The sequence below is a fragment of the Enhydra lutris genome, unplaced genomic scaffold (assembly GCF_002288905.1).
Source record: "Enhydra lutris kenyoni isolate GAN:26980312 unplaced genomic scaffold, ASM228890v2 scaffoldscaffold24, whole genome shotgun sequence".
NCBI classification, from domain to species: domain Eukaryota; kingdom Metazoa; phylum Chordata; class Mammalia; order Carnivora; family Mustelidae; genus Enhydra; species Enhydra lutris.
In genome coordinates this window covers 16,915,747-16,934,762 of record NW_019154108.1, presented here as the reverse complement: position 1 = coordinate 16,934,762, position 19,016 = coordinate 16,915,747, and the positions used below count along the sequence as shown (strand labels likewise).

At 35.4% G+C, this 19,016-nt stretch overlaps 1 protein-coding gene across 2 annotated transcripts in view; it reads right to left on the bottom strand.

The window, feature by feature from the left end:
• The window catches only part of LOC111150808 (xenotropic and polytropic retrovirus receptor 1), a 241,263-nt gene that overhangs the window by 81,227 nt on the left and 141,020 nt on the right, over nucleotides 1-19,016 (bottom strand). For both annotated transcript variants that reach the window (XM_022508418.1, XM_022508420.1), the window contains exon 3: nucleotides 7,754-7,855. In XM_022508418.1, the coding sequence (XP_022364126.1) occupies nucleotides 7,754-7,855 (102 nt within the window). The remainder of the gene's footprint in view (nucleotides 1-7,753; nucleotides 7,856-19,016) is intronic.

Below are 19,016 nucleotides of genomic sequence, written 5' to 3'. Positions count from 1 at the left end.
GAAAAAATAATATACACAAATACAAACACATATTTAATGAAAGAATGTGATAATTTATCCAAGGTCAACTAGAAATTGCTTTGCTGATTAGAAAGCTTAGGTAATTAGCAAACCCAAAAGCTAGAAAATAATATGAATGATCAACTTTTATTAAGAGACTAATATATGAATTTGCTATTTGTTTACCTTCCTTAGCCAGTTGTCAATATGTATATTTTGTAATTATTTTTATGGATATTAAAAATGAAAGAAGTCCAAAAAACGGAAAGAAAGAACCACTACTTCCTACATGACAGCAGTAAGTCAGGAAACAAATACCTCCCCATCTGGCAAACTCCTTACTCATTTTACAAAGCTAATCTCAAATATCGTTTTCTATGTAAAGTCTTTCTTGCCTAAAAACTCTCAGCCACACCTTGAAACTCCCTCCACTGGACACTCATGAGGTCACAAACACACATACAAAGCACATTGAATGTAATTCTTTGTTTATATGTTTGTTTCATTGACTGTTGAGAGCTCTCTGAACCAAGGCTTCTCTCTGAGGGCAAAAAAATCTTCATTTTTTAATGGTGAAAAAATTTTTAATAGCTTTTTCAGGTATACTTAGCATAGCGTTTACCCATGGTAAGCATAGTTTGTTAATTTTTAGTAAATTTGTAGAGTTGTACAATCATCAGCACCATCCAATTTTAGAACATTTCCAACATCCCATACACTTCTGTCAGGGCCACTGGCTGTCAATCCTCACTCCTACCTCGCAGCCCCAGGTAACCACTGATCTGCTCTCTGTTTCTACACATTTGCCTTTTCTGAACACTCTTATAAAGGAGTCATACGGTATGCTGTTGTTTGCATCTGCCTGCCTTCTTAGCATGATTTTGAGGTTCATCCACTATGTATCACATATCAGTAGCTGGTCCTTTTATTGCTGAATTATACTTTGTTGGGTGGATACACCACATTTTGTTTAAATATTCATCAGCTGACAGACATCTGAATTGTTTCTAATTTTTGCACTATATAAATTATGCTATTAACATTCACCTATAAACTTTTGTGTGGATCATCATCATTTTTGTAATTCTAAGAACCTATATACGGTAGGCTCAACCCATGTTTACTGAATGACTGACTGACTTAATGAATATGTAGGAAAAACTTCTCTAGTAATCCAAGTTCCCATACCAAAATAGAGGAGAAATCATTACCGGGGTAGTCAGCTATTTTTTTGAACTCTTTTCTTCCTTAAGGACAAGGCTATCTAGAAGAGCATGTGAGGGAAAATCCCTGGTTGGTAGGAGGGGAGTAAAACCATGTAATTTGGGAAAAAAAAAAAAAAATTCAATGTTCCCAATAGTTATGGTGTGAGATTTTTATACTTAGCAAAAGCATTTAATACTTATCAACAAGTGTAAAAAGGATGAGAAACACTGCTTTTGACACCAAGTGTCCAAACTATGTTTCAACGACAGCTCAGTTTTCTAGAGTCAGATATCCAAAAATCTCAAACATGGGGGCAGCAGAGAACCTGGAAAAAGGTAAATGAGTATACATAAGAATGTACTTTGGCCTATGAATTAAAATCTATAAATATACTTACAAAAAATAAAAATGAACATTTCTAGGTAATTTTATAAATGCTGATGAAAACCTATTTTGACAATAAATTTCAATTTCTATTCATGCCAATAAATCAAGTGGGTCTGAATGAGAACAAATTATTACTTTAATAATATATGTTTAATGCCATAAGTTCTCAGAAAATAAAATATTTGATAAAAATTTCCAATAACTACTCAAAAACTTTCAAAGCACCTATATGTCCCTCAAAGAGCTATAGGGTTAACAAAACTTTTCTTGGTTTTCATATATACATTTCATTTATATATATATTTTTTTTACCTTAGAAAAGTTATTTCAGAACTATAGCAATCTTCAGAATAACAAAGCTATTATATTGTTATGGGACTGAAGAATAATTCTTGATGTTTTAGAATACATTTATTTTTTTTATATACTTATCTTGCAATGTCACAAGCTTGCCAATTCAAATTATGGACCTCAGTGTTATTTGAAATACAAAGTAAGTTTGTAAGAAAATTGACCAACCCTAAGTGACTCAGGATAGTTAATTTTGTTATATTACATGAATTTTTTTGTTCTGCTTTTATCTGGAATTCTTATTACCTGAAATTGTTATACCTCAAATACTGAAGTCTAAAATCTCCACATATGAATAAAACATAATATTCTTCAATTTTTTCTATAATAATAACTGAATCCTTACTCTCTTAACTCCAGCTCAGAAAACTATAATCCTCCTCACCCCCAATATGTCATGTATTTTGATGTCACGATGCATATGGATAGGTGTTTCCTTGGAATACTGTACTCCAAGTCCTCTACCACTGTTATCCCCAAAATGCTCCTCCAAGAGCATGTGGAAATGCCCCACATTTTCAAAGATCCAATTTAAGTTTTACTTCTTCTGGAGGCTTTTCCACAATCCCCTTCTTTTCCTCCAAGTAAAGTCAATGCTTCTTCACGTCAGTTTCCATAGTACTTTGCAAAATTCTAAAATACCAAGTATCATGTTGTACATAAACAATTTATTGTACATAAATTATAGATACATTGGTAAATAAACATTTTAGATATAATCTGGTATTTTCTATTCTACTATATTCTATTTGTATTTTTTTAAAATGCTCATGATGACCCCAGGTATTTTAATTTCCTGACCCATGTATTGGGTCATAACTTATAGTTTAAAAAAACATTAATTTAGATGATAGTCAGCTTTTTTTTTATGAAGATGCCATCCCGCAACTATATTATGCCATGACTAGGGACATACCCTATCTTATCAGTCTTAGAAAGAAAAAAAAATGTGATCAGTCTTAAAAGGAACTAGGAGACTTTGGGGATTAGTAATGTTACCACCAAAAAGGAACCTTCCTTTAAAAAAACCTCCCTTGTGGATAGTAGATAAATAATTGCAATTTTAATTTTCATCAAATATGTTAACAAGAAAGCAAGCCAGTCTGGTTGCTTTAATTCATGTCCCTTACTTCTCTCCTAACCAACCTCCCAAACCCCATTCTTCAACAGCTCTTAAGTAATGGATTCTGTTGTAATAAACTCAAGAGAATCATGACGTAGGAAAAATAATAAGACAATGGGAATTTTAAACAATACTACAGACCTATGATCACCCTAATTAATATATACTTAATCCATGTCTTTACGCACATACAAAGAGCTAAACCAGCCATTAAGTCATAATTTAGCTATGTGAGTACTAGATTCATATAATCACTTGTACAATGATATTTAGTATTTCAGTGAAAAAGATGCTTATGTTTTATTATACACACTCAGTGGTATAATATACAATCCCTCAAATTTGGTAAGAATAAAGAAAAACACATAACAGGATTATAGGAATAACTGTAACAGGAATAGTTCTGAGTAACTATTATCCGATTGGTCTTCAATATATATAAAGCCTGAAAATATTTTACAGCCAAGAAATTTGTTTCTATTGCCATAATTCATATACTTATAAATAACACTACTGCAATTTTCTTTCCTGCTCTTCTTCTCTCTCTTTTTTTTGTAAAGAAAGGAAAAGCTCATAACACTGCTGTGAAGTCACAATAACTGAAGCCAAAAAATTAGGACAGGTTAAAAAAAAAACAACCAAAAAACAAAACCTGAGATTGTTTAGAAATGAAGGAAAAAGCCCCTAGCTATTTAAAACATTCCAATGGAAAAAAAAGAAAAAAGAAAAAAGAAAAAAAGGCCTTGCCTGTTTTAATTGTGGAATATTAAAAGCAACAGATATATTCTAAGATTTTGTTTTTATGTAGGCACATAAAAACACTGCTTAGAAGCAAAGTATTTTGAATGGAGAGAGAAAGGAAACTGGTTCTAGCAAAGAGAAAGATGTTGTAACATAGTGATTAATATCACCAATGGAAAAAAACATTACTGATGACCACAAAAAAGATTGCTAACACTATAGCTTTCAGGATTGATGCCATTTTAGAAGAGACCTAGGAGACTTCAGTGATTAGTAATGCTATCATCAAAAGAGAGCCTTCCTTTAAAACACTTCCCTTTCCTTCCATGGTCTTCAAATATTAAATCTACTGCGGCACTTGTGTGGCTCAGTCAGTTAAGCATCCGACTCTTTGTTTAGACTCAGCTGGTGATTCATGGGTCCTGAAATCAAGCCCTGTGCCAGGCTCTGCACTCATTGTGGTGGTGGGGGGGGGGGGTTGTTTCTGCCTGCAGATTCTCCCCCTCTCTCCCGGCACATGCACTCTCTCTCCCCCCTCTCTAAAATAAATGATTTTTTTAAATGTAAAAAAAATTATTTTATTACTATAAATGCTTATATCTTATTAGCCAAAAATATGTAATAAAACATAAAAAGTAATAAAATGACTTATATCAGGTTTTGTGAAATACTGACAATAGGTTCTGACTCCTTACAGGTGGAACCCAAGAGGGCTGGGAATCAATATGTCCATTTTACAAGCAAGGACATGGAGGTCTAGAAAAGTTAAATGGTAAACTTCTAAAAAAAAAGTAAGGTTCAAAACTCCAAAATATAACTGGTAGGTAAAAGAACTGATATGAAAATTAGTATCTATATTTTAGTAGTATTCATTCTGTTTTGTTTAGCCTGCATAGCATTTTGTTTGGGGTATTTAGAAGTTTCAATCAAGACTATATCTCATTTAAAAGTGACCATTTTTAGCTGACCGTTGAATAATTTGTGAGATATCTCCACAAGTGGGTGGAAGTATGTTTATAAGATGAACTCACCCCTGTATTATTTATAGTTTTTCTGTGCCCTCGTGTCTGAGAATTGCAGTCTATAAGACAATCTGCCATGGAGAAGGTGGCTAAATAAGGGGAAAAATGATATTGTCTAGGACAAGTGCCAAATTCTGTTTCTGTCAATCATGTCTTCATATTACCTATGATTTCCTGACCTGGCAAAAAGTTAGTCTGAAGATTATCAATTTGTACCTACTCTGTGGTGACATCAAGAGACAAGCCCAACTGGCCCTGTCAATACTAACAGGAAAAAGTCATTTATAATCTTAGCTCCCAAATTTTTAATAGTAGAAACCCTAAGATTATTTTTGAAAAACCATAAAATCTAAGATACCATTTTTCAGACTGGGGTTGTAACCCAATATGGGGTAATAAAAGCAATTGTGTGGATCATAAATCAGCATTTTATAAGTCAAATAGAAATAAATATAGAAAACAGAATATATTACACATGGTAAGGATATTATTCCATGAAAAAATTTTAATTGTTTAAATATATTGCATATACACACACATATAGATGCATACAAACATACAAAAAACACACATATCTGATTAGGTGTAATGGGTCACAATTCATATATAGTTTTTGTTATAACTCAACATATTAAAAATATCTATGTATTGTTAAGAATAAATATTTCTTCTGCTTTGTATACCAAGAAGCATTATGTACTCTTTCTGAACTAAATTATCCAGAGTTGGGCTCAGAGATCCTTCCCTAAAAAACCATAGCAAAAGAAAAATGCTAATTAACTTGACCTTTTACATTTTGCATTTACAGCCTTAGGTCATATACTATAGGCCTTTCTCAGTCTAAACACTCTTTCCCCTGCACATGCCTTCCTCTTTTAGCTTCCTCTTCTCATTCTTCATGGCTGCCCTCTTCTTCTCCATCTACACTGCTGGTTCCTCTCCTCCTCCTACCTCCTATCCAGAAATTATCTTTGTTCTTGCACAATGCAATTTCTCTGTACATTTTTCCCTTGCTAAAAATCTATCCATTGCAGTTTCAAATAATATTTCTATTTTGTCTCTGCATTCTAGGTGCTTACAAAGTAGTGTAAAGGACATGCATATATACCATGTCCTTTCACAGCTCTATGCCTCTGCATAAATTGCTCTCTTTGCCTAGGAAGTCCAGTCATAAGCGAAAGATGAGAAGGACACAGAATTAAGGTATTTGCTTCCTTTCTTGTTCTTTTTTGCTAGAAGGGAGTGACTTGCTAAGGAGACTATACCAGTAAAGAGAGAGGTCAATGATGCATTTATTTACTAATTCTTAGAAGAAATAATTACTGGAGCAAGGTCTTGAGGAGCTAAAATTCGGTCAGCAGTTGTAGAGATTTGCCAGAGACTAAGAAGGGTATCTTTTCTAAAAAGACTGGAGGAAAAAAAGTTAAGGGTAAGCCTGTCAACAAGTACTTAGGGGAGGAGTGGCATAGATCTGCATACATATTATACACCAACAGGAGCTGAAGTTCTTTAGTTTTTTAAAAAAAATTTTTTTGAAGACTTATTTATTTATTTTAGAGAGAAAGTATGTGTGTGCAGGGGGAGAGGGAGAAAGAAACTCAAGCAGACTTTGTGCTGAGTTCAGAGTCTGACGCAGGGCTCGATCCCATGACCCTGAGATCAGGACCTGAGCCAAAACCAAGAGTTGCATGCTTAACCAACTGCACCACAAGTGCCCCTGAAGTCCTTTCTATTTGTCTGTAAAGAAGGAGGTATAATGAGCATGATGGAGAAATTGGTGGGGGGTCAGAGAATTCAAGAGAATGGTGTTGGGTTTAGAAAAACACTTTGGAGGGGAACCTGGGTAGCTCAGTTCGTTGAGCCTCTGACTCTTGATCTCAGCTCTGGTCTTGATCTCAGGGTTGTGGGTTCATGAGTTTGGGCCCTGTGTTGGGCCCCACGCTGGGTGTGAAGCCTACTTAAAAAGCAAATAAAATAAAACGAACCCACTTTGGAGCATGGAAAAGGGCACTGATTAGGACCCATGGGAAGCTTTGAGGACATAGTTAAGAATCTAATGGTGAATTTATACTGGTTCAAATTTGTTCTGCTGTGATTTTTTTTCACCTAGCTATCCTAAGCAGCATGTGGGTAGGCATAAAGAAGGTAAAAGGCTGGGCTGGTCTGCAGTTGGGAGTTTCACTGGGCAGAAGCATTACAAGGCAATGAGGGTGAGGAGATCAAAAAGCACAAGGGACAAAGTGGTTAAGATAACTGATGAGGAGGGAAATAATTCTGGTGGGGGGGCCTTGACAACTGGAATAGATGAAGGAGTCAAGAAACCTGAGCTTTGTAGGATGAAACAAAGATACTAAAGGAGTAGGATAATATATATATATATATATGACAGAATATATATAAATATATATATATATATGACAGAATTTTAAAGGGCCAGATATAAATAAATGGAAGTTCTAGTATTTTCTTCTCAACTCCAATAGCATCTTGTAGATGTCACTCTGGAGACAATACTCTAGAGAGACAGAAAGGCATATTCCATACAATGGATAGGCAAAGTAATGTAATTAATAAGCAGGAACTGTCTAATTTAGCTCTGAAATAATAAAATCAAATTTCTGACTCTTCTGAAGCTTCACACTGGGCTTCAGTGAAGCTCTATCAAAGTACTGGTTCACACTGAGGTTCCCAAATCCTTGCAACTGCAAAAGAAACTAGGCAATGACTGTATTAGGCTTAAATATTGAGGTACTAGATGCGTTCCTACCCCAGCTAAAGAAAATATCCCTAAGTACAATATAGGAGGAAAAACAAGCCCCAATTTAAAAATGACAATCAGAAGGTTAAATACTGATATGGCAGAATTTTTTTTTCCTCAGCAGCAGAAATTGTTCCCTGCATGTTGTACCAAAAAACTACTCACCTGAATAAAATGTGTTGATTTTGGCAAGTTCCTTTTCACAGGTTTGGAAAAATTTTTCTTCAAACTTGGCAAAATACCTCTTTACCGTGTCCTCATCTGTAACTGAAAGCAAGGAAAACAGTATTTAAATATGATGTCCAAAGGCCAATTAAGAAAACTAGGGAAATAAAGTTGAAAGGTACTATTTCCTTATTCTTCAAAATGACAACAATGACCTGTGAACCATATTAAGCAAAGACTAATGAAAGGGCTCTTCATAGCAACACAGTCATTTTTTAACTGAATGAGACTCTCTAAGTCTCTACTATAATAAAGTTATAGTGGTGAAAAAAATAAATATTCTAAAACTTCAGGAGAAGAAGACACTACTATAGACAGATGTGATCAAAAGATTCAAGGTGTTGGGTGTTGAATTGAGTAGGATTTTGCAAGAGTAAATATTTCAGGGAATAAAAAAAGGAACAGATAATGAAGACATAAATATATATGTTCTTGGAAAAAAATGAATTGTTTCTACTATATTAAACAAATTGTTACTCACTTTCACTTAGCTGCACCAGATACAGAAAAAAAATGTAGACTAATGATTATAAATTATGTATTTTAAGCCTACAGTTGCTGAGTAGGAACACAAGTGAGTTGAGCAAATGGGGGATTGTACAAGTATGGTGATGAATGGCAACTGACACGTTCAGGTTAAGGAGTGGTATAGATTCTGGCAAGTGAGAGCACATGTCCATCTAGTTAGTTGCTGCCCTGTGGTGACAGGTTAAAGTTGTCACATCTTCCAATTTGCAGGACAAGCCACAAATCTAGATATTTTAAAAACACAGTGTAGTCCAATCAATATATGCCTCTGCAGGCTGGATCCACTTTGTGAGTTCTGTTACATAGCTGTCAATTTACTGAATACCCTAAGTACAGATAGATGTGGCTTTAGGAACCCCCAAGCCTAAAAGGGTATGCTTCTCTTCCAAGTGAGATCTGCCTAGACTCCAGATGCCAATCATAATTTAGAACTATCTTATTTCTGGATCTCTGGGGGCAATCTAAGCTTCAAATGTGTAGAAAAAGTATAGGTCCTTTTATGTTCCCCAGCTGTTTCAAATCTTAGTGCTATCCCCAAAACCCTTAAACAATTCATCTATCGAGAAATAAGAGAAACAGAATTTCCCTGAGTAATATGCAACACACACATGTACATACTAATTCTTTGTACCAGAGATACTTTAAGAAAAAACTTAAAATGAAGTTCTAAAAAGCATGTCAAATCTATTCATCTAATTTGAATAACACAAATGTAAAGAAAAATTATCACTATACAAATCCTTGACTTATTTATACATCTACTTCTCTATTACTTATGCTTTAGAACTTAACACACAATGCAGGATTCTACTGATTTTACAGTACAGAAAGGGTGACCACTTTAAGTTCCTCATGTAAGCTCCATAATTTAGGTACACTAAAGGCTATAGCTACCCAAGGCGACTATGAATTATTTTTAGAAACCATAAAGCAAGTCAAAGCTTCCTTTTAAGGTGACCCTGAATTAGAGATGATCCATAGTAACAGACACTGCTCTTAATAGCATTTAGCTATAGCTGATTTAATGTCAGAGTGATATCTCATTTTACTTTTAACCCATTTTTTTTCATTTTTATTTTATTCTTTATTGTATTGTTAGGAAAGAAAACCCAAAAGCAAAATATAGGCTTGGTCATATTTACTTTGTTTCTCTATTAAAGGAAAAAAGTTTTTCACTAAAGCAATCTAAATATAGCTGCTATTTTAAAAATAATTTTAACATATTAATATTTATATAGAGGTCACATATTAAACAACATCAACTATTTAAAATATTACTAAGAGGGATGTCTGGGTGGCCCAGTTGGTTAAGCATCTACCTTTGGCTCAGGTCATGATCTCCCTTTCCCTCTGACCCACCCACCCCACTTGTGCTCATATGCTCTCTCTACCTCAAATAAATAAACAAAATCTTCAAAATAAAGTAAAATATTACTAAGAGCTAGAAACAAACAAACAAAAAATCTAAATAAGCCTCTCAGAAATGAAAACATATAATAAATTTTATGTATTTTTTAAAAACATTTTATTTATTTATTTTTTGGAGAGACATAGCGAGAGAGGGAACACAAATAGGGAGAGTGGAAGAAGGAGAAGCAGGTTCCCCACTCAGCGGGGAGCCTGACATGGTGCTCAATCCCAGGACCCTGGGATCATGACCTGAGCCAAAGGCAGATGCTTAACGACTAAGCTACCCAGGTGCCCCAATTTTATGTATTTTTTAAAGCATGAACATTCTACTCATGTTTTACCTAAAATACCAGTAGTCTTTTATGTAGATTTCTGGTTCACATATAACTTAATAGCCACAAATCAGAAGAGAGTAGAATAAGATTAAAGCAACACTAAAAAGTAATGGCAAAAAGAGAGAAAAGAGGAAAGAAGTGTATATGAAAATAAATCTGCATATACAGGTACCCCCCATTTTTGAAAGTTCAAGTTATACTACTTTGCTTTTACAGAAGGCATAATATGAGTACTGGTTTTTGCTAACTGAAAAGAAATCTGTAGAGGATTTCTGTTTAAAAAAAAAAAAAAGTTTACAGCATTTGTTTTGTAGCAAGCCATTACAAAGGCAGCAAGCACCCTGGGTAGTGAGAGTGGCACCACCAAGCTCCTTCCCTGGGAACTGCACTCAGCATCTCACGAACAAGCCATCACAATTTTGAACTATGTCTGTGAGCATCTGTGCTTTATCTCATTTATTTTGTGCATCTGTTAGCAAAGTATGTCGTAAGAAGAGCCTAAGAAAGGATATTTTTTGGTTCTGGGAGCACTAAAAAATGTTTCTATATAAATTAATGGTAACTGCGTCTTCACATCATTTTGGCTTACAGAAGGTTTCACAGGAAGTCTACTTTGGGAGAAATGGGTTCATAGGCATTTAAGAATAAGATAAAGCATGCTTCAAATCAATGAGAAAATAATGGACCATATTAAAAACAGGGTTGACCCATTCATTTAAATAAACTTCAAATGGAATTAAAGAAACAATGTTATAAAATATTAGAAAAAAATTAAACAACTCTAATGGGGAAAGTTTTCCTAACACTGCACAAAACAGGCCGTAAAGGGAATGACTGACATTCTCACAAAATGAAAAATCTCCATTCCACAAGATACCATAAACAAACTTGAAAGACAAGCAACAGACAGGGAAAACATATCTGCAACATTTAAAATAAAGGATTCACATGCAAAATAGCCTTCAAAACTTTCTTACAAATCAGTATTAAAGAGATATTCCACAAGAAAAATGGGTAAATTAGAGCAATTCATAGAAAAATACAAATGGCCAACAAACAAAGAAAGGATCCTTAACATTCCAGATATCAGTTATATGTGGTTTCAAAATAATGAAATATAATTTTTAAACCATCAGATTGAAATAAATTTTAAAATATTATTTCAGCAATGGTAAAGGTAAATGAACTTTCACCCCTCACTGGTGGGAATGTAAATGTGTAAAGCCATTTAGGAAGGCAATCAGAGAGTAATCATCAAAATGTTCAGTGTAATCGGACAACCAAAAGAAATTAAAGGCATCCAAATCGGCAAAGAAGAAGTCAAACTATCACTCTTTGCAGATGATATGATACTATATGTGGAAAACCCAAAAGACTCCACTCCAAATCTGCTAGTACTTGTACAGGAATTCAGTAAAGTGTCAGGATATAAAATCAATGCACAGAAATCAGTTGCATTTCTTTACACCAACAATAAGACAGAAGAAAGAGAAATTAAGGAGTCAATCCCATTTACAATTGCACCCCAAACCATAAGATATCTAGTTATAAACCTAACCAAAGAGGCAAAGAATCTATACTCAGAAAACTACAAAGTACTCATAAAAGAAACTGAGGAAGACACAAAGAAATGTAAGTAAGACACAAAGAAAAGTAAGTCAATCCATGCTCATGGATTGGAAGAACAAATATCGTGAAAATGTCTATGCTCCCTAACAAAATACCATCCATTTTTTTTTTTCAAAGAAATGGAACAAATAATCCTAAAATTTATATGGAACCAGAAAAGACCTCGAATAGCCAGAGGAATATTGAAAAAGAAAGCCAAAGTTGGTGGCATCACAATTCCAGACTTCAAGCTCTATTACAAAGCTGTCATCATCAAGACTGTATGGTACTGGCACAAAACAGACACATAGATCAATGGAACAGAATAGAGAGCCCAGAAATAGACCCTCAACTCTATGGTCAACTAATCTTCAACAAAGCATGTCCGATGAAAAAAAGACAGCCTCTTCAACAAATAGCATTGGGAAAATTGGACAGCCGCATGCAGAAAAATGAAACTGGACCATTTCCTTACACCACACATGAAAATAGACTCAAAATGGATGAATGACCTCAATGTGAGAAAGGAATCCCTCAAAATCCTTGAGGAGAACACAGGCAGCAACCTCTTTGACCTCAGCCGCAGCAACTTCTTCCTAGGAACGTCACCAAAGGCAAGGGAAGCAAGGGCAAACATGAACTATTGGGACTTCATCAAGATCAAAAGCTTCTGCACAGCAAAGGAAACAGTTAACAAAACCAAAAGACAACTGACAGAATGGGAGAAGATATTTGCAAACGACATATCAGATAAAGGGCTAGTATTCAAAATCTATAACAAGCTTTTCAAACCAGAGGCCAGAAGGGCCTCTGCAAGCCTGAAAAGAGGGGCCTTACCAGAAAAGCCTGCATCTGACCTTGCATTTCAGTCCTCCAGAACTGTGAAAACAAAAAGTCCTAATGATTAAGACAAACATCTATGGTATTCTGTAATGGGAGCCCACATTCACTAATACAATGAATTTAACATGTTCTGAATTCAATAATAAGTCTCAAAGACTAAGCCTACTTTTAAAAAAGGTAGCATATATAACTGCAAATCTTAGCAAGATGTATCAACAATTATAAGATTAGCATCAGCAGGAAAAAAAAAAAAAGGCAGACAAAGGGGTGAAAAAAAATTCACCAGAATTGGTGAAGAAATGACTCAGAGAACACTTCCGTAGAGAACCCTTTGCTGTGAGCTAAATAAATACTAATTCAGTCAGTTATATGAAAGAGATACAGGGAGAGAGAGAGAGACGGAAGAGATTCCTTGTCACCTCTATCATGGTCAAAATTTTACCTCAAATTTATAGATGACAGAAAATTTCTTTCTCATCCACCCCCCCCATTAGTGAGTTAATAGCAAATGAATATAAGAGTACTAATCAAGGTAAAACATCCCTACTGCACAGAAACCACCATCAAATGCTTTTTACAGCAATTGCCAGGAATATTTCTATTTTTATATTTTTTAAAAGATTTATTTTTTTGACTGAAAGAGAGAGAGAGATAGTGTACACACACACTATGAGCAAGGGAAGGGGGAGAAGGAAAGAGAAACTAAAGCAGACTCCCTGCTGAGTGCAAAGCCCAATGAGGGTCTTGATCGCACCACCCTGAGATCATGACTTGAACAGAAACCAAGAGCTAGATACTCAACCAACTGAGCCACCCAGCTGCCCTGGGAATATTTTTATTTTTATAGCAGAAGTGTCATCTTTCATATGTACTCTCTCAAAAACCAATTCCTTAAAACCATTGTTAATTTCTTCAAATACCTTACTTATATGTTCTATTCAACTTCTTATTACAACTTTCGATGTTCTTAATTTCCAGATTTGTAAGACACTGAAGACAGGGATTTTTAAAATCTTTTAAAATCCTAAGCACAACATAATGTATGGTAGACAGTATGTGCTTCAGACATTACTTTTTTTAAAGATTTTATTTATTTTATAAAGATTTTATTTTTATTTATTTATTTGACAGAGAGAGAGAGAGAGATCACAAGTAGGCAGAGAGGCAGGTGGGGTAGGAAGCAGGCTCCCCACCGAGCAGAGAGCCCGATGTGGGGCTCGATCCCAGAACCCTGGGATCATGACCCGAGCTGAGCCACCCAGGCACCCTCAGACATTATTTTTTTAATGGCAAATGTTGAAACAGTGTTAATTTTTGTGAAAAATTATGATGTATTAATAAAATTGTTTTAAAAATGAAACTTCAACAATTGGATATTCATGCACAACTTGTTATATGCAAGTTGTACCCAACCCCACACCATATATGAAATTTACCTAAATGGATCAAATACCTAAATGTAAAAGCTAAAACTATAAAACTCTCAAAAAAAAAAAAAAAACAGGCATAAACCTTCATAATCTTAGATGAGGCAATGGTGTCTTAGATACGATGCAAAAAGCAGAAGGGATGAGAGAATAAGTTTTGATAAATTGGACATCATCAAAACTAAAAAATTTGTGTTTAAAAGAGTGCTATGAAGAAGTAAAAGAACCACCACAGAATGGGTTAAACATTTACAAACCACGTATCAGATAAGGTCTAGTATCCAGAATATATACAGGACTCTTAGGATTCAACAATAAAAAGACAAATAGCCCAATTAAAAAACGGGCAAAGGATCTGAATAAACATTTCTACACACACACATACACACACACACACACACACACACACACACACACACATGGCCAATGGCAAATGAAAACATTTCAACATCACTAATCATTAGGGAAATGCAAATCAAAACCACAATTCCAGGGGCGCCTGGGTGGCTCAGTGGGTTAAGCCTCTGCCTTCGGCTCGGGTCGTGATCCTGGGGTCCTGGGATCGAGCCCCGCATCCGGCTCTCTGCTCAGCGGGGAGCCTGCTTCCCTTCCTCTCTCTGCCTGCCTCTCTGCCTACTTGTGATCTCTCTCTGTCAAATAAATAAATAAATAAAAATCTTTAAAAAAAAAAAAAAAAAAAAAAACCACAATTCCACTTCATACCGGCTAGGATGGCTATGATTAAAAAAGAGACAGACAATAACAAGTGTTGCCATGAATGAGGAGAAACTGGAATCCTCAGACATTGCTAGTGGGATTGTAAAAATGGTACAAGCATGTTGGAAAAACAGTTTGGCGGTTCCTCAAAAAATTAAACATAGGGTTACCATATGATTTACCAATTCCACTTCCAGGTATATACCCAAGAGAAATGAAAACATATTTATACACAAACTTATACACAAATGTCTATAGCAGCATAATTCTTAACAGCTAAAAAGTAAAAACAATCCAAGTGTCTATCAACAGATGAATGGATAAACAAAATATGGCCTATCCATATAATGGATTATTGTTCAGCCGTAAGAATGAAGTACAACTACATGCTATAGCATGGTTAAATGTTGAAAACATTACATAAAGGGAAAGAAGCCAGGCACTAAAAACTACACATTCCATTTATATGAAATGTCCGAAACAGACAAATTCATAAGAGGTGGAAAGTAGATTAGTAGTTGGCAGGAGCTGGCGGAGCAGGGAATGAGGAGTGATGAAAATGTTGTGGAATCAGGTAGGGGGAACAATTGTAGAAATTGGTGAATGTATGAGAAACTCTTAAATTATATACCTTTAAAGGGTAAATTTTATAGTATGTGAATTATATCTCAGTAAAATATATTTTAGCTCCAAGTTTAATCCTATAACAGAAACACACTGATAAATTAAAACATATTCATTTATTTATTCAACAAATAATTATTGTGCCTATTAGATGCTAGACTCTGTGCTAAATGATGGGGATATATACATAATGATAAACAAGACAGGTGTGGCTCCTGTCCCTTAGAGAGTTTGCATTCTAAGTGATGAGGCAGAAAGAAACTCACACAAATAAACAATGAATTACAAACTGAAAAGTATTGGGAAGATAACAGGGTATGAGATGGAAGGCAGGTACTGGGATGGACAGCTATCCTTTTGGTAAGGTAAGAGATGGTCAGAAAAGACTTCTTCATAGGAGATGACATTTAATCTGAAACCTAAACTTAAAGGATGAGAAAGAGGAAGGGCAAAATGATTCTCAAGAATGAGAATAACACCATCAAAAAACCCCAAAACCTTGCATTTGCAGCAACGTGGATGGAACTAGAGGGTATTATGTTAAGCAAAGTAAGTCAATCAGAAAAAGACAATTATCATATGATCTCACTGATATGAGGAAGTTGAGAAACAAGACAGAGAATCATAGGGGAAGGGAGGGAAAAATGAAACGATGAAACCAGAGAGGGAGACAAACCATAAAAGACTCTTACTCTCAGGAAACAAACTGAGAATTGCTAGAGGGGAGGGTAGTGGGAAGGAGAGGGTGGCTGGGTGATGGGCACTGGGGAGGGTATGTGCTTTGGTGAGTGCTGTGAATTGTTTAAGACCGATGAATCACAGACCTGTAACCCTGAAACAAATAATACATTATATGTTAAGAAGAAATGAGAGGGAGACAAACCGTATGATACTCTGACTCCAGGAAACAAATCAAGGATTGTGGAAAGGGAGGTAGTAGGGGGATGGGGTAAGTGGGTGATGGGCATTAAAGAGGGTACAAGATATGATGAACAGTAGGTGTTATATGCAACTAATGAGTCATTGAACATTATATCAAAAAGCAATGATGTACTATACCTTGGCTAATTGAATTTAAATTAAAAATTTTTTCAAAAAAAAAAAAGAGAAGAGATACACAGTTGCATAGGGATAATGTCCTATGAAGACAGAAGTAGAGATTGGAATAATACAGCTGCTAGCCAAGGAATGAATGCACAGGATTGATGGCCAGCTCCTCTAGACTTTTCAGAAAGAGCATGGCCCTGCTGACATCTTTCTTCCAGACTTCTAGCCTCCAAAACTCTAAGAGGATAAATTTCTAGAGTGTGCACACACACACACACAGAATGGGAATAACATATTGGGAAAGGAACTGGGTGCTTGAGGACCTGAAAGGCAGGTTACAATGAACTAAGAACAGGTAGTGAGTGACTGGAGCTAAGATTAGGGAGGTAGACAAAGACCAAGTTACAGAGTCTGAATTTTATTCTAAGTGCAATGAAAAATATTAAAGGGTTTTAGGCAGGAGTCTAAAAAGCTGAAAAATAAAAAGTAGAATTCGTTTACTTTCACTAAATGATCATTTAAAATAACATTTCCCAGGACATTAGGTATGTAGAGGAAGAGAAGAATGAGGAGAAGAATTCCAAGGAGTTTAAATAAGTTTGGGAAATAGGAGTATAAATACAGGTCTCTTTAAGGTAGCAGTTCGCAGGGTGCCTGGATGGCTCAGTCGGTTAAGTGTCTGACTTCAGCTCAGATCATGATCTCATGGTCCTGGGATGGAGCTCCAATGCAGGCTCCACACTCAGTGGGGAGTCTACCTGTTTCTCTGCCCCTCCACCCCAACTTGTATGTGTCTGCTCTCTCTCTCTCTCTAATAAATAATAATTTTTTTAAAAAAGGTAGTAGTTCTCAACTGGGAATGATCTTGCCTCCCAGGGGTTATTGGCAGTGTCTGGAGACATTTTTTGTTGTCTTAACAGGAAAGGTATTACTGGCATTTAATGGATAGAGGACAGGAATGCTGCTACACATCCTACAAGGCTGGAAACCTCATCCTCTCTCTCCCTGCCTCTCAATAAAGAATGATCTAACAGTCCAAAATGTCAACAGTGCCAAAACTGAAAAACTCTGCTTAAAGGCAGAAGAAGCTTTATTGTGCTCATATACACTGTTATTATTTAATGAGAAAGAGATAGGTATATTATGTTCCCAGTATTTCCTTGGGGTAGAGGGGGAATGACAGGGGAAAGATGGAAAAGGGGGTGGAGAGTATCTAGTAAAATTTCCAAGAACATTATTTTGTGGAACACTGTTTGAGAGGCACTAATTTTAATATCACCACCAACTCTTTGCATTTTTATATTCCATATTCAATATATTCTATGACTTCTTAGTTTCTCAAAAACTACTCATAAATGAAAGAGTTGATGAATAAAAATTAACATGTGACCGAGTTCTATCAAACATAGGAAGAATATTTAGCACTACTGATTTCACATTTTTAAGAAAAAAAGGTGATTTTTTTTAAAGTGTGATTTACAAATTAGGAATAAATAACTTGAAATTCTATTTTTTCTCAAATGCTACTTCATCAACAGATGGGTGAATTATATAAAGCATATGGCTAAGAAAATTCCAAAAATAAAAATGTTACTCTAAAATCATTGGTGTAGTAGAAATAGAACTAAGAGTCATTCATTCAACAAGAATTAAGAGCCTTCTATAAACCAGGCAATGGGGCAAACACTAGGGATACAATGATAAACAAAATCCATGTAAACTCCACCCTCACGGATTACACTCTACCTGAGGAAACAGACTTTAATCAAATAATCACATAAATATACAAATGTAATATAGATCTTTTAGAAAATGTACAGATGAGAAAAAATAGTAACAGCACTTATTTAGTCTGCACACACTCAGAGGAGGGGAGGTGTGGGATCTTCTTATGTGTCATCTAAGATGAAATCTGGAGGATAAGTAGGCATTTGGATAGACTGCAAGAGCTCTAAGCACATTTGAAAGAACAGCATATAGATGCTATAGAAATGGGCATGCATGTACATTTGAGAAACTGGAGAGGTCTGTGTGACTGGAATCCAGGAGGGAAGGGGGACAAAGATGGTGGTTAAAGCCAAACAGACAATCAGGGGTCTGGTCAGTTACAGCTTTCCAGAATAAAGGACTAGCGTTCTTCCTATAACCAAGTTTATATGTTGAAGAATTTTAAGAGGAGGAATAACTGTGACCAGATATGCTTTGTAAACGAAGGGATGTGGGGAGACCGCTCAGATGTACTATAGTAGATATCAAATGAGAGATCATGATAGCCTTAACTAGGGTGAAGACACAAGAGATAAGCGGGGAAATTCAAGAAACAGTCTAGAGGTAAAATCACCAGGTTATGGTTCTATTGTCAATTACTTGTATTAGCTTCAGTAAGTGCCCCTCTGGCTTTGGTTTTTCTCTTTGACAAATGACAGCACATCACTGGGCAATCTCTAAAGCTCTGGCAGCTCCAAATTTCCTATTCCATAATTAAAGCTGCTAATTTCTACAAAATCCAACTAGGCTAAAGTGGTCCTAAACAAAATTTTCTGATCTGTCTTGAGGTTTCATCATAAGAGGTTTCACTAAATGTGTTTTTAAAATACTTGTGGTAAAACAACAAAAAATTCTTTTGGTTTACACAGTGACACATAACTGAGATGAAACTGAACT